Source organism: Lepus europaeus, chromosome 17 (genome assembly GCF_033115175.1).
Source record: "Lepus europaeus isolate LE1 chromosome 17, mLepTim1.pri, whole genome shotgun sequence".
Taxonomy (NCBI): domain Eukaryota; kingdom Metazoa; phylum Chordata; class Mammalia; order Lagomorpha; family Leporidae; genus Lepus; species Lepus europaeus.
Genome location: NC_084843.1, coordinates 77910021 through 77927943, shown reverse-complemented (window position 1 = coordinate 77927943; position 17923 = coordinate 77910021). Strand labels below are relative to the sequence as shown.

General features: G+C 50.0%; 1 protein-coding gene across 2 annotated transcripts in view; it reads right to left on the bottom strand.

Annotated features, from left to right (window-relative positions):
* Positions 1-685: 685 nt before the first annotated feature.
* VSTM4 (V-set and transmembrane domain containing 4) overlaps positions 686-17923 on the bottom strand; it is a 94920-nt gene continuing 77682 nt past the window's right edge. For both annotated transcript variants that reach the window (XM_062214362.1, XM_062214363.1), the window contains exon 8: positions 686-1907. In XM_062214362.1, the coding sequence (XP_062070346.1) occupies positions 1782-1907 (126 nt within the window). In that variant the 3' untranslated portion in view covers positions 686-1781. The remainder of the gene's footprint in view (positions 1908-17923) is intronic.

Here is a 17923-nt window from a genome sequence, read left to right as displayed (position 1 = left end):
ATGAACATACATGATGACAGGACAGACAGGCTCCCCGCCCAAAGGGGAAGTCCAGTGGCTTCTCCCCACTTGGTCTTTCTTGCTGTAAAGCTGCAAGGTGTGTTCACCACCTTTGAGGCCTGGCAGAGGAAGGGAGGGAGGGAGGGTGGAAGACACAGGTGTGGGCGGGACAGTGTGGACTTCAGCTTTGTAAGGGCAGCCCATTCCTGCTTCTGAGAAGTCCTCAGGTGCTTGCCATTTGGACCATTCTCAATGGCCCCCAGGTGGGGCTCAGAAGCTGCCGTGGGTGCCTGGGAGTGTTCCCGTAGGACTGAGTCTTCGTGGACGAATATTCGCACTTGAAAGTGGAAAGTGTACACCATGGAAAAACTGCAAGGATTTCAAACATCTGTGCCCCCATTTCAACTTAGCTTTTCCTCCCGTTTTTCCCCTCCCACAGACTTTTCGAAGTCCCTTCATACTGTACCGAGAGCTTTCGACAGTATCCGACGTTGCATTTGGAAAATGCAGTGTGGCCTGAGCACGCATGCCAACACCAAGCACATGTGCAGCGAATCTGGCCATAGTCATTATCCCCAAGAACCATGGGAGAGATGGAGTCATCTTCACACAACACGGAGGCTGTCAGGGGACCAGAAACTCAGGGTCGCATGGCTACAGAGAGGGGTACAACGCACACCTTAGCTGTGTTTAAAATAGATAATTTATCGTATATACATGGTCCATTACATAGCCAAACAATTTCTATAGTGTGCAGTAAAAAAGCCACCCAGAGTATACCATACATCCAGGAATGTCCGTAACAAACAGCTGACCCAGTACCTCCTCCTGAATGGATCTGCCTTCAGCGGGCCCCAGCTGCCAGTATGTCGCACAGGTGCACAGCTTGTGGCTCCTGTCTGTCACCCTAACTCACCTGCATTCACACATCAAGATGGGCAAGGCATGTGGCCAGAGGAGGGTCTCCAGGGTGACCTTGCCCTTGCCATGCCCCGCCCCCAAGGGGAACCTAGCCAAAGCCCCTGCCTTCCCAGGCGTGGGCTTCCAAAGAGTGTGGATGGAGCTTGGGACACTGGGACATTGGGGAGTGGCCGCTTGCTCCAGGGTGTCCACTGGGGGCAAAGCTCTCTGCCCCTCTAGAGAAGGGGGGAGCAAGACCCCCTAAGAGGAGTTTATCTATCAGGGCAGGTGCACCCGGCTGAAGGAGCTGAGCCCTGTAGAATGTTGCTGTTCCTGGCCTGTGGCCTTAGGGAATCATGGGTGGAGAGGCGGGTAACAGTGGGCTCTCGTGGGCCTGACCTTCGGAAACCAAGGACTCCCTCTCTCTCCATCTCTTACCCTTTGGCCTGTAATAGCCTCTAGCTATGTACTCGGAGCTTCACAGCACTGGGCCAGGACGACTGGCAGGTTAACACTGACGTCTTACAAACATTTTTAAACACGGAAACCCAGGAAAGAGGAGGAAAGAGAGAGGACAGGGTTTGGCTCAGCAGAAAATCTCGTGGGAGGCCCGCAGGGCTGGAGTCCTGGTTCCTCAGGCTGAGGCCCGGGAGCTGCTGGCCCTGCGGGATTCGTCCACGGGCTGCGGCCCCTGTCCTTCTGGGGAGGGCAGCCCCGTACCTCTTTGAAGGCACCAGCAAGGGCCGCTGGAATGGGGGGGGGGGTTCCCGCCACACTCAGAAGGCACAAGTGAAAATACAAAAATAAGGACTCTGTGTCCAAGGTCTCATAAATAACTGGGCGGCAGGTGCAGGACGACAACCGCGGAAGAGACGGCGGCGTTACAGCCTGTTCTCCTCGAAGAGGATCTGCGCATAGACGGTGCTGCTGGGGACGCCTTTGGCAGCCTGGTGGGGCTTGGAAAGCTCCAGCTCGGCGTAGGTCAAGCTCTCCTCGGCGATCTTGGGCTGTGAAAGGACAAAGCAGAGTTCTACGTGACCCCGCGGAGTTCTGTGTCGCACGCTCATTCATCCACCATGCATTGTCTCTCTGTCTCAGAGAGAGAGGGAGAGGGAGGAGAGGAGAGGAGAGGGGAGGGGAGGGGAAAGGAGAGGAGGGAGGGAAGAGGAGGGAAGAGGAGGGGAGGGGAAGGGAGGGAAGAGGAGGGGAAGAGAGGGGAAGGGAGAGGAGAGGAGAGGAGAGAGCTTCCAGCCACCAGTTCACTCCCCAAATGCCTAGAAGAGCTGGTTGAGGCCAGGCTAAAGCCAAGAGCCCAGGACTCAATCCGAGTCTCCCAAGAGGGTGGCAGGGACCCCATTATGTGAGTCATCACTGCTGCCTCCTAGGGACATCATTAGCAGGAAGCTGGAATGCGAAGTGGAGCTAAGACTCGGACCCAGGCACTCTGATGAGGGATGTGGGCATCTCTACCCTGTGGCTTAACCCACCCCCTCAGCATGCACACATTTTCATGGCATTTGGGAGACTTGCAGAGGAACAGGTGGATTAAAACAATTTCAGGGATATATAACACCCAGTAATGTAACTACTAAGAGCCATCTCTTGTCTTATACAGAACACTGCCCTGCAAAGAGAAACCATGTTTCACTTCTTCAGTCTTCTGGTTCACTCCCCAAAGGGCTGGCAACAGCTAGGGCAGGGCCAGGCTCAAGCCAGGAGCCAGGAACTCCATCCTGGTCTCCCATTTGGGTGGCAGGGACCCAAGAACTTTCCCAGGTGCATTAGTAGGGAGCTGAATTGGAAACAGAACAGCCGGTACTCCAACCAGCACCCTGATATGGGATGCCAGCATTGCAGGTGGTGGCTTAACCATCTGCACCACCACACCAGCTCCAGCACACAACTTGTCTTGCATGTTGATGAGGAACATTAACACGAGTGATTAAATGTGAGACCACTGAAAACAGTCTCCAACCAAAAGGAAAACATAGATGTGAAGACAGACACACACACACAAAAAAAAAAAAACTCTAAAAATTAATACTCAAAGAGCTTGGGCCCCTGTTCCCATGTGGGAGACCTGGAAAAAGCTCCTGGCTCTTGGCTTCAGATTAGCACAGGTCCGGCTATTGCAGCCATTTGGAGAGTGAACCAGCAGATGGAAGACCTCTCTCTCTCCCTTTCACTGTCTGTAACTCTACCTCTCAAATAAATAAAGAAAAATATTAAAAAAAAAAAAACCAGGATGAAATAGGCTGAGCATCCAACACAAGTGAGAACAAGAGCAAAATCGATGTAAGGAAATCCCAAGCAAGGAACCAATAAAAACAAAACCAGATTGCATAACTCAGAAGACAGAAAAAGTAAAGTATCTAAAAGTCGGTGCTTGGAAAAAGCCACCAACACAAATAACTGAAAAATACATTACGATAAAAAGGGGCAATGCACAAATAAATTATATAGGAAGTAGGAAAGTAGATACAGTGCAAATGAAAGAAGTTAAAATAAGATGATTTTCTTGACTTTGTTGAGAACTTTTAGAAATGGTAGTGTCCCGGAAAAATATAAATTATAAACATTAACTTCAGGAAATCAGAAAGCACTTTTACAACCAAGAAAAGAAAAGAAAAAAAAAAAAAAAAAACAGAGACAGCAAGAAAACAAGCCAGCCATGTGGGAGACCTAGATCAAGTTCCCAGCTCCCACATCTGTCTTCCCAGTCCCTTAGCTCCTCTCTGTCACGCACCACCCAGACCGCCTTTCAGTGAAGTGCTATTTAGCATCATGGCCAACGCCTACTGGGAGGAGTGCTCAACAAAGCATTTTCACAACGAATAGGTAGATAAAATAGTTAATTCAGTTAATGTTTCAAAGGTTGCCAAAACAGGTTCCCTTACATATTCACGGTGGGCATATTTCTTGGGATAAACACAACACCGGAAATGCTCAAGTGGACACTGGAAGGAGACCAGGTCTTCACCATGGAGTCCCTGGGGCAACCTCTGTGTACCCTGTGTGATGTACCGTCCTTGTGTTGACATGGATGTGTCCACGCATGTGAGTGGACATGTGGACAGGTGCTTTACATACGGAGAAACTCCTGGGGACCCTGGGATCCCATCTAGAACAGATAATGGATTAACCACAGCACCGTCTAGGGAAGCAAACGGGCTGGCTGGAGAGACACTCACTATGGTGTTGCTGTGTCGGCGCCTCTTGGATTTTGTAGCAGACATGTGTATTTCTACAATGCGATTATTAACTTTTTAAAAAGATTTATTTCTTTATTTGAAAGTCAGAGTTACACAGAGAGAGAAGGAGAGGCAGAGAGAGAGAGAGAGAGAGAGAGGTCTTCCAGCCACTGGTTCACTCCCCAGTTGGCCACAACAGCTGGAGCTGTGGCATCCAAAGCTAGGAGCCAAGAGCTTCTTCCAGGTCTCCCACATGGGTGCAGGGGCCCAAGGACCAGGGCCATCTTCTACTGCTTTCCCAAACCATAGCAGAGAGCTGGATCAGAAGTGGAACAGCTGGGACTTGAACTGGTGCCCATATGGGATGTCGGCACTGCAGGCAGCGGCTTTACTCCACCATGCCACAGCACTGGCTCCACTTATTAATTTTAATTTTTAATTTAAAAACCAAAAGTTGGTCATTAACTCACAGTCGCAGCCTCCCACTCATTTATAAGCAGCTCTACTCTCGATAAAGCCGTAGGTTAACGTTAGGGTTTTTGAGTGATTGTTGGTGGTAGGTTTTGTTGTTGTTGATTTTTGCTTCTCTTCTTTTAATGTTGTGCCTACATCTCGGTCATCTCATGGAAACTCTCATGGAAACTGCGGACAAGTAAACCACTCCCATTTGATGAAAATCTCTTAAAAAGAATGCGAAAGCAAAACACCTGTTTTCTTTCAAGAGGAAGAAGCTTAATAAGGCTGGGAGGCAGGAGGTGAGTGGAGCGCATGGAAAAGTCCTCCACTCCAGCACCTTCCTGCAGGAGGTGATGGGCGGGCGACCTGCCCCGACTCCCGGCCCTTTCTCAATCACAGAGCTAAGCAACTCTGCGGGGATGAGTGCCTCTGTTTGTGCCTTCACACCCAACGTCTCTACATGGCTTCCTGGTTGGCCACGTCCTAGCCACCAACAACAACCCCGTTTGCATTCTTGCCTTTAGGTTTAATGACATTTCGCATTATAATGATTCCATTTAGAAATGCCATGTGTCCTCAAAGAAACACTCAAAACCCAACTCATGTAAATTTTAGAACCCGGATTTATGAAATCGTATTGTCCAGGTGTTTTATTACGTTATCTTGCAATTGCATTGTTTTCTACTGTAGATTATCTGTTTATTCTTAAGTTATTTCATTATGTTTGGATATGAAAAATAACACCAGCTTTCTCAACACAGGTCACCAGGCTGGCGTGGCTGATGTGTTGTTTTCATACATTTTTATGATGTTCCTATGGTAAACATAATTGAATAAAGCCCAAACACACTAAATAAATAATTGCATCTAGGAAAGCAATAAAAACAAATAAAATTAGTACTTTCATAAGTGGGAAAGGTACTTCAATTACTGCTCCAAGCAACAGCCCACAATAAAATGTGTAGAATCATTTCCCTTATGCATATTTCTGGAATATAATAATTCGATTGAAGATAGGAGGCGGCCCACAGGAGGGAGGCCCACGGTTGTGAAGTGTATACAGTTTCCAAGAGGAGACACGGAGCTGCAGTCCTTGGCATCTTTAAAAAACCCATTGTTTTCCTGGCAGGCGCGCTTGGCCAGCACCGTCAGCCATGTGTTTAATTACAGTCTCCAGCTTGTTTAACTGGAAATAAAATTCCTAATGGCCCATGAAAGGGGGCAAGGGTCTACTCCATCCAGCTCTCCGAGCTATCTTCTTTGCACTGGCATTTCGCTAGAAGGCTTGGGTGCGTCGGAGGAGGAGGAGCGGCTTTGCACACGTGCTGGCGTTATCAGTAGGACTAGGCAGGGCTGGGGCACTGGTAGGAAACCAGAGACAGAAGGAAAACTTGCTGGTTAAAGGAGCTGATTGTAAAGTGACAGAGCCAGGTTGAGTGCAGTGGGACAAAGGGACCCTCTGCAGGGTGCCACCTTTTATTCGGGTGCTGCAACTTCATTGCAATCCTGGCTGGACAAACCCAGCTTAGGATTTAGCTTAAAAAAGTCACTACTGGTGCCTGTGGCAATTCAGCACTTGAGAGTGTGGCAGGTGGGCCCTGCAGATGACTCAGGGAGCACCTGTTAGTTTCCAATGCCAAAATGACCCTCACCAAGTCCCCAGCCTACTCTTTCTTTTTACAGATTTATTTGTTTACTTGAAAGGCAGGGTGACAGACAGAGAGGGAGAAACAGAGAGAAAGAGATCTTTCGTTCCCTGGTTCACTCCCTTAATGGCCACAATAGTTAGGACTGGGTCAGGCCAAAGCCAAGAGCCTGGAATTTCATCCAGGTCTTCTACATGGGTGGCAGGGGCCCAAGCACTTAGGCCATCTTCTTCTGCTTCCCCAGGTGCATTAGTGGGGAGTTGGATCAGAAGTGGAGCAACCAGGATTCGAACCAGTGCTCATACAGGATGCCGGCATGGCAGTGCAGGTAGGGGCTTAACCAGCTGTGCCACAGCACAGGCTCTCCCATCCTACTCTTAAGAGTGATGGAAGGCTAGCTAGGTCGGCTGAAGTCAAGACAGCCCCCAACGTCTACACCTTTGCATCCGCAGATTCAACCAGTGGGGGATTGGAACCTTTCAAAAAAGAAGCCGCATCTGTGCTGAACAATTAGACATTTTACCTGTCATCATTCCTTGAACAACACACAGCACTTACATTGCATTAGGTATTCTAAGTCCTCTAGAGATGATCTGTAGTTTGATTTATACAGGAGGGTGAGTACATAGGCAAATACTGCACCGTTTTTTGTTGAGATTTATTTATTTATTTGAAAGTCAAAGTTACACAGAGAGAGAAGGAGAGTCAGTTAACTCCCCAACTGGCCGCAACAGCTGGAGCTGTGCCAATCCGAAGCCAGGAGCCAGGAGCTTCTTCCAGGTCTCTCACGTGGGTGCAGGGGCCCAAGAACGTGGGCCTTCTTCTACTGCTTTCCCAGGCCATAACAAAGAGCTGGATCAGAAGTGGAGGAATCAGGACTTGAACCGGTGCCTATATGGGATGCCGACACTGCAGGCTGCGGCTTTACACTGCGCCACAGCGCCGCCCCCTGCACTGTTTTATATAAGGCACAGGAGCATCTGTGGATTTTGGGTGTCTCCAGGGGTCCTGGAACCCACACCCTAGGAAACCAAAGACCTACAGGGCATCAGCGCTCAGAGCACAGACTCCAATAATGAACACCCACGGCACGGCTCCAGTGGGCACAGGGAGGGGGCTGCGACAGCAGATTTCCAGCCCTGATTCTCCGCTTCAGCTTCACGGCCACATGGGGTTGTATTCACTGCACCCACTGCTGGGATGTCCCAGCAGGTCCCTTAGGAAGTCACAGAGCGTTCTCGTGTTGGGAGAAGCGGCTGAGTCCGGTGCTCTGAGAGGGGAGCGCCATCTTAACCTCCAGGCCAAACTCCCACACAAAGGGCACTTTTTTGGTAACCTACATAAAGATGCCACAGGTACTGGCATTGGCCCTGTCTTGTGCCCACACATCTTAACTCCAGATGCAAATCTGTTTCAGGGTGAAGTGGAATAGGCCAGGGCGGGGGTGGGGAGATGTGGGCATTTGCACTCCTGGGGCTGAATGGAAGTGGCCACCTGGTGGCAGGTGCTGCACCTGGGCTCTGGGTGGCTCCCAGCACTGCCTGGTGCCCTCACGCAGGAGAAGGAGCCAGTGTTGTGACATTACTGGGTAAGGCCGGCATCCCATATTGGGGGCCAGTTGGAGGTCCAGCTCTCTGCTATAGCCTGGAAAAGCAGTGGAAGATGGTCCCAGTACATGGGTCCTGCACCCAAGTGGGAGACCAGGAAGCAGCTCCTGGTTCCTGGCTTTAGCCTGGCCCAGTCCAGGCTGTTGCAGCCCTCTGGGGAGTGAACCAGTGATGAACGTTTTCTCTCTCTCTCTCTCTCTCTCTCTCTCTCTCTCTCTCTCTTTCTCTCCTCTCTCCCTCTCTCTCTCTTTTTATCTCTGCCTTTCAAATAAATAAATAAAACTTTAAAAAAGAAACTGCCAAACTATGGTACGAGTGTGTCCTTTGGCCTCCCACTCACAAAGTGTGAAAGTTTCCATTGTTCAGCATTCTTGTCGGCGCTTGGTTTCTCTTTTAGCCGTTCTAGCAGGTGTCAGTGGCACTTCGACCTTCAGGAACTCCCCAATCCTAGACTCGAACTTTTTATTTTTATACTCACTTGAGAGACAGACCCGTGGAGAGGCCCCATCTGCTGGGGTCACTCCTCAAATGCCCACAACGGGCAGGACTGGGCTGAGCTAAATACAGAAGCAGGAACTCAATCTGGATTTCCTGTGTGAGTGACAGGGACCCAACCACCTGAGCCAGGACCACGGCCTCCCAGGGTCTGCACTGGTGGGAAATTGCAGTAGGATCCAAGGCTGGGAATCGAACCCAGGCAGCGGGACATGGGACTCAGGCAGCTTAACTGCTGGCCTGGGGTGGGGGGAGGGGCATCTTTTTTCTCTGCCAAGGACCATGTGGAGATTTATTGCATCACTCGCAGGCCATGCAAAAATATCAACTTAAAAATCAGCCTGCTGTAGATTTTTTGAATTTTGAGTCCTGCCTGTAGCTGCGTTGGCATGGGACCAGATCAGATAATTTTATGGGCCCTTGAATGGCCCGTGGGCTGCATTCTCCCCATCTCTGTGCTAGGCCAAACATTCGCCCCCTGGGCTCAAACTTGAGCACTGGTGGGTGACTGCTGAGCCAGATTAGATTCTCACATAAGCACCACTTCTCCTGAGAGCAAAATCAGGAGAGAACCATCACAGATCCGTGATGCGCATGCGGACTCCCGGTGTAGGAAGTGAACGTGCGAGGGTTTAGAGCTGGAGTCGGCCTGCCCGCCATCCCTGGTCCCTCTCTTCCACCCAGACGCCTCCACGCTGGGTCTCCCGCCGAGAACGCCTGCTTTGAGAGGGATGATCATGGAAACCAGAGTGACTAGGGAAGCCAGCCCCAAGGAAGTGGGAAATTGTGCGTCTCTTTGGAACACACCACAGACTGCTGAGCGCCCCGCGGGTCGTTTTGCGTGCTACATTTTGTGGGTGTGCTGCCAGGATTCAAGCTGAACGCTCATGCTCCTGCTGGAAGAGAGAGATTTCACACTCCATTCCGCAGATGCCTGCAAAGCAACAAGATCTCACACGGGGATAGCAGGTGGACGCACAAGTCACAAGAAGTGGCAGCAATGAAAGAAAAATGCACTTGCAGTCACTGCAAGTTCTCCAGCTGAAAGTTCAGTTGGGTCCAACCATCAGCATAGCAACAGATCAATGAGTTGGGACATGGGACATTCAGACTACAACGCCTTAGCGTTAAAAACAAAACACAACCTGACTGCAGTTCTCCAGAGCTACACTGTCAAGAATCGACTTGCCCAAGGGGGAATTGCAAATTCCCAGGGGCAGACTCACTCCTCTCCCTTCAAGATAAGTGCTCATTTTTATTCAACAGAGGACTAACTGGTAAAGCAAACTCTTCCCCTCACAACAGCCACTGCACGTGGAGCCGCGGCCACCGAGGAGGCTGGGCTGTGCGTTCAGTATGCACTGTTCAATACAGCATCCTCAAGGAGTCTCTGTAAAGTCCCAACCCAGGAATGAGAAGCATGCCATGGCCCTTGCTGGTGCTGTTGACAAGCAACATGCCTTGCATATGAACTTGACTTAATATTGACTTAATATTGGGTTGGCCAACTGGCATTCCTATTTATATTTGAGCTTATTATGAAGAAAGAGTGTACAGTTCTCTGGTGTTCATGCTAAATAAAAATGAAAACAGGGGCTGGCATTGTAGTGTAATGGGTTAAGTTGCCTCCTGCGACACTAGCATCCTATATAGGTGCTGGTTCAAGTCCCGGCTTCTCCACTTCTGATCCAACTCCCTTCTAAGGCATCTGGGAAAGCAGCAGAAGATGCCCCAAGTGCTTGGGCCCCTGAACACATATGGGAGACCTGGAAGAAGCTCCTGGCTCTTGGCTTCAGATAAGCAGGCTGTAGATCCTAATGGGGCACAGAGTGCAGGGTCATTGGCACAAAAAGCACATGAGGGTTTCTAGCCGGTCTACACCACTCGAGGATATGGGGCTTGGCTCAGTATGGAGGGACAGAGACCTCGAAGCTACAGAACCCAGACATATGGAGCTGCCACTGACGGGGAGGGTGATGGAGGGGAAGGGGAAGGGTGTTTTCACGTGGCCCTGAACCTTTCTCTACAGCCTCAGCCACCACCAAGATTCCGCACTTCCAACACAGGAGCAGGTGCAGTTCTGACTGGCGCTGAGTGGAAGTGCTCTGGCCAGGCTGTGTGCCTGGCAGCCGCAGGTCCCTGGTTGGGCATGGCTGCTAGACAGGTGGAAACATGAGTGCCGGATCGGGTAGAATGGAGAGGTCCACTGGGGTCTCTCGACAGTGCCTTGGTCGGAGGCCACTGCTCCACTGGGGACTCCGGCTCTAGGGGTATAACTCAAAGCACAATCCCCACTCACAGGTGAGGCTGGAACTCAGCTGTGCTCCCAGATCCTACAGGCAACTATGACTAAGGCATGTCTTGGCAAATCTGAGCTGGAGTCCACAGACACCTGGGACCTGGACATGGTAAGTGCTACACAGGTGCCCGCCTCTTGCTATGATCTTTATTATTTTATTATTCCCATTATTATTTTATAGGTCTAATTATTTTAACTGATTAAAGGTGTCGGCGAGACTTGTTTGAACGGCCGGCTGCTCTGCAATGCACAGAGCAGAGAGGAGACACTCAAAGCCTTTTTGGGGGCCAGCACCGTGGCTCAATAGGCTAATCCTCCGCCTGCGGCGCCGGCACACCAGGTTCTAGTCCCAGTCGGGGCGCCGGATTCTGTCCCGGTTGCCCCTCTTCCAGGCCAGCTCTCTGCTGTGGCCCGGGAGTGCAGTGGAGGATGGCCCAAGTGCTTGGGCCCTGCACCCCATGAGAGACCAGGATAAGCACCTGGCTCCTGCCTTCGGATCAGCATGGTGCACCGGCCTCAGCGCACCAGCCACGGGGCCATTGGAGGGTGAACAAACGGCAAAAGGAAGACCTTTCTCTCTGTCTCTCTCTCTCGCTGTCCACTCTGCCTGTCAAAAAAAAAAAAAAAAAAAAAAAAAAAAAAAAAAAAAAAAAGCTGCAAAGCCTTTTTGGGAACCATCGCCTGCTCCATGCTACGGGGTCTCAGGCCAGTGTCAGATAAATCCAGCGCTCATGTAGCAGGAAGGATAATCCTTCTAAATGGGCAAAGCCTCTGCCCCACTGTCTTGCACAAAGCTCCCCAGTGGTTTCTCACCACACTTAGAGTAAAACCCGCAGTCCTTCTCCAGGGCTCAGGACGGATAAGGATCCTACCCTTCCTGATCTCATCCGAGATCCCCTTCCCCCTCAGCCTGCTCCACCGCTGGCTGCCTGGGCCCCCAGGCACCCTGGTGTCAGTGTATTTTCTTGGATGCACGTTAGGAGCTCTCCATTTTCAGGGCCTTTGCCCGCACTTGTGCCCTCTGTCTGGACTGTTCTTCCCCCACGTCGCAGCGTGCCTGGCTCCCTCACTTAACCAGGCCTCTGCTCCCATGCAGCATGCCCCATCCTTCCTCGGCTCCTACTGCTCTCAGAGCATGCATCACTCCCTGGCCTTCTAAGGCATCGTCCACTGGTTACCGTCTGTCTTCCTCCGCTAGACTGTGGCAATAGTACCCAATACCTCTTAGTGCAACAACAACTCTATGCAGAAACTATTAGCCTCATTTTACACATGCAGAAACGAAGGCAAAGACACGGTGTGCGCACCAGGTCAATATGCAGTAAGGAGAGCCAGTGCCTGCGCCTGTCCTCCAACCAAAAGCTGTGACTGTGCCCATCTCACTGGCTGCAGCAGCCAGGTGTGCGGGTAAGTTGTGGATCATCAAGCTCTCCAGGAAACAAAGCCACGATGTGTAGTGGCTGCTCATTCACATGCTACATACTGTCCCCACGCTGACTCCCAGCCGACCATGAGATGTCTTCTCTCTGGATGCTACCGACTGAACCCTCAGCCCCTAGAAAGATGCCTGATTCAGGTATGAGCTGGACCTGGCACGTGGGAGATACACTACGCCAAACAAGACAAGATGAAAGAAAGTCACCCTCCTAAGGCACTCCTGGCCGCAGGAGTGTGGGGTGGAGGAGACGCTCCATCTCCCCAGCATGAGACACTCTTTATTGTCCCTCAGTTTCTCTATGGGTTCCAGGAAGATGCTCCACTGAGAACTAGGACACCTGGGTTCTACTGCTTGGAGTTGGACAGAATCTGCAGGGGGTTTTCAACTTCCTAGTTTAAATATAAACAGATGACCCATCAGTACATACAGGAGAGGTAGACAGATAGGTAGATGAGAGAGTGAGAGTGAGAGTGAGAGAGTGAGAGAGAGAGAGAGAGAGAGCGCGATGGATGATAGATAGACATAGATGACAGAGATGATAGATACAGGTGATAGACAGATATAGATGATAGATAGATAGGCAGACAGACAGTTCTGGATGATGGATGACAGAGATTGTTGATAAAGATGATAGATACAGGTGATAGACACAGATGATAGGTGACAGACGGATGGCAGATAGAGATGGATGACAAACAGATATAGGTGATAGGTAAATAATATCCTATATTGGGGAGGGAATGAGGAAATGGTCACCTTCATTCTTTGTTTGTGGGAGAATAAGATGGGGAAACCCTTCCAGAAGGTGATTGGGTAGACTCTATCAAATCAGAAATGAGGATACGCTTTTGCATAGTAACCTCACTCCTAAAATTCTCCCCTCCAGCAAGACCTTAATACCCCCTAGAACATCCATCCTAAGAACAAGAGCACGTGAAATGGCCACGAGTTGGCAGCTGATTAAAGTAATGACGTCACCGTAACACTCTGCCTTCATTACAAGAATCGGCAGATCTACGTCTACACACACTGCTGCAGGAGGACGCGCCCGATACATTGCCAAGGAGAAAACAACTCAATACGTTCATGCTGCATAAAGAGCCACTCCAATATTTTCAAGGAACTTGACACACAGAAACGGATTCATCATAATCTATAGCCATGAGCTACAGTGAGTGGGTCAGTTGTATGTGGACTTTGGGAATAGGTGTGGGTATATATTTTTATATAGAAAAATGTTGAGGATGTGATAAGCCAAATTCCTAACAGAGACCACCTCAGAGAAATAAGAGCCCAAGGAAGAAATTCCACTGCAGATGCAAATATCCAATTGCCAGCTACTCCTATACCCGACCCCACACCCCAGTCGCCTTTGCTACTTTCATCATGGTTTCACCTGTGCCGCGAGGTCAGGACAGGACACACGCTGAGAACCAGTACACTGAGTGCTTCTGACCAAAGGCAATGAGCTCAGAGCATGGTGGGGAAGAACAGGGACCTGGGGCCAGGTGACTTGTTTACAAGGGTGAATTTTACCACACCCGGGATGGGGAGTAACTTGTGCTGCTATTTCCCATCCTGTGGCTCCTCTCCCTCATCTGTGAGATGTGGACCACAAAGGCTGTCCCATGTGCCTACATGTGGGATGTGCACATCATCAGTATCACCACCACCACCATCATCATGTTCACCATAATCCACCATCACCATCACCACCACCATCATAGCAGCATCACTACCACCACTACTACCTTCATCACCATCATCATAACCATCGTCATCACCACCACCACCACTACCTTCATCACCATCATCATAACCATCGTCACCACCACCACCACCACCTTCATCACCATCATAACCATCGTCATCACCACCACCACCACCACTACTACCTTCATCACCGTCATCATAACCATTGTCATCACCACCACCACCACTACTACCTTCATCACCATCATCATAACCATCGTCATCGCCACCACCACCACTACTACCTTCATCACCGTCATCATAACCATCGTCATCGCCACCACCACCACTACTACCTTCATCACCATCATCATCACCATCGTCATCACCACCACCACCACCACCCTCTTCGCCGTCATCATAACCATTGTCATTGTCATCCACCACCACCATCAATTCACCATAATCCACCATCACCATTACCATCATATCAACACCACTACTACCCTCATCACCATCACCTTCACTGTCACCGCCATTATCATCATAATCCACCATCGTTATCACCATCACCATCATATCATCACCACCACCACTACTGCTCTCATCACCATCCTAACTATTGTCATTGTGATCGTCATAACCCATCATCACCATCACTGTATCATTATCATCACCATCATCATCAACATCATAATCCACCATTCTATCACCACCATCATATCACCAACACCACCCTCATCACCATCATTATACCCATTGTCATTGTCATCACCCACCATCACCATCACTGTATCGTTATCATCACCATCATCATCAACATCATATCACCAACACCACCCTCATCACCATCATTATACCCATTGTCATTGTCATCACCCACCATCACCATCACTGTATCGTTATCATCACCATCATCATCAACATCATATCACCAACACCACCCTCATCACCATCATTATACCCATTGTCATTGTCATCACCCACCATCACCGTCATATCTTCATCATCACCAATGTCGCTACCTTCATCACCATCACCTTCACTGTCACAATCATTATTATCAGAAATCTACCATAACCATCACCATCGTCACCACCATCATTATAATCATATCACCATCATCCACATCATAATCTACCATCACCATCATTACCATCAAAACGCATCACCACCATCACATTACCATCATCACCATCACCACCACCACTACCCTCATCATCACCATCACCATTGTCATCACCACCATCATTACCCACCATCACCACCATCAACATCATCATCATCACAGTAGTGTCAGATCATAGACATGGCATACGGGACCCAAACCAGGCATTAAGACCAAATCGAAGGCTGTGGTAGACGGCCTGACCGTTTGTTAAACCCACGGCACACACAATGGGCACTTATGGCTGAGCTCGAGACTTCTTCACCCTCCATGCACTCTCTCTAATTCACCACGCCATGGCTTGGCCCCTTTGCTCATCCCATAAGCTTGTTGCTGACTTACCTTTAGGAAGCTATAACGGTAAATCAGAACTGAATCTGGCCAGGGGGAAGAATGTCCCCTTACGCATACTGTCAGAATTACACACAGAGATGTTTCTTTGTATCTGCCTGCTATTTAGTGTGCCTAGCTCGCCATACAGATAGGCTGATGATTTTTGTTTCCTTCCAAAAATGGCACTTCATTTCCAGTATTCTCCATTTGAGATTGAAAAAGTCTTTTAATAACAACTCCGAAGTACTCTGTGCTCAAAACTGAGGTTTAAAATGAAGGAGGCTTAAAAAAATAAAATGAGATTGTTTCATGAGATGAGATGTATTACAAAAAATAAAATAGAGTACAAAGTTAAAAAAAAAAAATTTCCCTGAAGTGCAATGATCCCGGAAACGAAATGCCCAATAAAGGCAGCAAATCAGCCGAGCTGAGCCGGAAAACAAGCTCGCACTCTGAGGGGGGACGGGGGCAGGGGGCACTCACTCCTGCAGGCACAGGGGGACGGGCCTGCCCCGGAGTGGGGGCCCTCCAGGACCCCTGTGTGCAGGAGGCGCTGTACCACCAGGAGGGCTCACTCACAGGGCTGCGCCCCCTGCCCGGGCCCCATCCATCTCTCCACACCGGTTCACCTTCATCAAGGGAACCCAGAGCTACTGCACCTGCGGGGGCTCAAAGGTGGGGGAGGGGAGAACGAATAGACAGAAGGGTGGGAAAGCAGCGGGAGCAGATGGACGACGCAGGACAGGAAGGAGAAGCACACTTCCGCCCCGAGGGGCCACGTCCACGGTCACCATCCGTCTCTCAGCACAGAGCCGCACGATGCTCCTGGACAAGGGCAGGGCAGCCGCACCTGCCGCCGGGAGGCCCACATCCCCACAGGGGCTCCGTCACGCATGCTCAGTGCGCTATCGTCTCAGCCTCCCGCACGGCGCTCAGCCCACCATCGGCAAAAATCAGAGTCGCCGCCGACCTCTGCTGGCCTCTGGCACCAGCAGAGTAGCCAAGGGGTCTCGGCACAGGCTGCGCGGCCTTGTGGAGATGGCAGCGGCTTCAGGGTTAAGGGACCGTCAGGTTCAGAGCAGTCTCACTTCGGTGCAGGGAGGCGTGATCCTGGCCACAGTGGGCTGCCCGGGGGCTCAGGCCCCGGCTCTCCCCGGACCAGAGGAGCCTGGAAACCAAATGACTGCTGTTTCCCTTTCTCTCAGCTCTTCGGAAGCTTCGCCTCTTCTTCCCTCCAGCCAACATACATAACTCCCCGTGACAATAATGAGATGTACATGTGTACCGAGGGGGGCATAGAATTTTTATCTCTGTAAAAATGGCACTAGTGTGGTACAAGCAAAGTTTTCATGTTTTTCCCAAGGCTTTTACTTGGGGGCAATATATCGTACATGTGGTTGTGGGGTTTTTTTCCCCCTTCTTTTTAATTTTAAATCGAGATTATGAACATATTTTATGCAGGTTAATATATCCTTTTCATGTAAAATTTAACTGAATCTAGTTCTAGCACATTAACGACAACAAGAGAAATTCTCCGGCTTATTATAAACATCCTTCAAGAAACCTAAAATGCATGTCCTCTGGAAATAATTTTGTGGGGATTTGGGTTATTATTAAATTCCTCTCAGAATTCTATCGCTGGTGCCTAGCCCATCCCCGCCACCGGCCAGAGAAAAACTCTGGTCCTGGCGGTGCCTTCTCCATGGTGATGATGGAGCCAAGAGAAGGGACTCTGTGTCTGCCACTGGGCACAGGGGTCCAGCCAGGGCTGACCACTCTGGTTCCCAGTTAAGCAGCAGAGACACGAGCTGCTAAGGCAAGGTCCCGTTCGTGTGCTTCGATCGCTGACTTTCCACGAGAGGAAGGGAGACTTCCAGTGGAATTTAAACCCCAGAGGCTCCCAGGACTCCAGGTCGCAGGCACCTGTTCCCACCTGTCTGAACTCTGTAGCGGTGATCGGCTCTGGGAGATCACAGGGCAAGGCTGTGTAGCTGGCTGTGGGAGGCGGAGCTCTCCTGGGAAGGTGTGCAGGGAGACACACAGCCACGTGGATGTCTCCGGTGAATTTTCTCTTTGTTGACACATGAGACAAGCCGCCTTTCTCCTGGATGGGCTTAGCTCTCTTGTCACAGTGCGGGGACAGGGACGGCTGTTGTGTGCAGTGGATGTGACATATGCGTCCCATATCGGAGCACAGGTTCCAGTCCCGGCTGCTCCACTTCCTATCCAGGTCCCTACTAATGTGCCTGGGAAAGGAGCAGGAGATGGCCCAAGTCCTTGGGCCCCTGCACCCACATAGGAGACCCGGATGGAGTTCCAGGCTCCTGGCTTTGGCCTGGCCCAGCCCCAGCCATTGCCTTTTGTGGAGTGAACCAGTGCATGGAAATCTCTCTCTCTCACTCTGCTTTTCAACTAAAATAAATAAATTTTTTAAAAAACCAGTTCCCAAGAAAACTTAAAACTTCTGAGCATCAAATCACACAGTCAACAGGGTAAAAAGGCAACTTACAGAATGGGTGAAAATATTGGCAAATTATCTATCTGATAAGGAGTTAATATCCAAAAGATATAAAGAAATTCTACAACCTCACAGCAAACAAGCAGCTTGGCTTTAAAATGGGCAAAAAAAAAAGGACTTAAACAGACATTTCTTCAAAAACGATACACAGATGACCAATGAGAACATGAAAGAAATGCC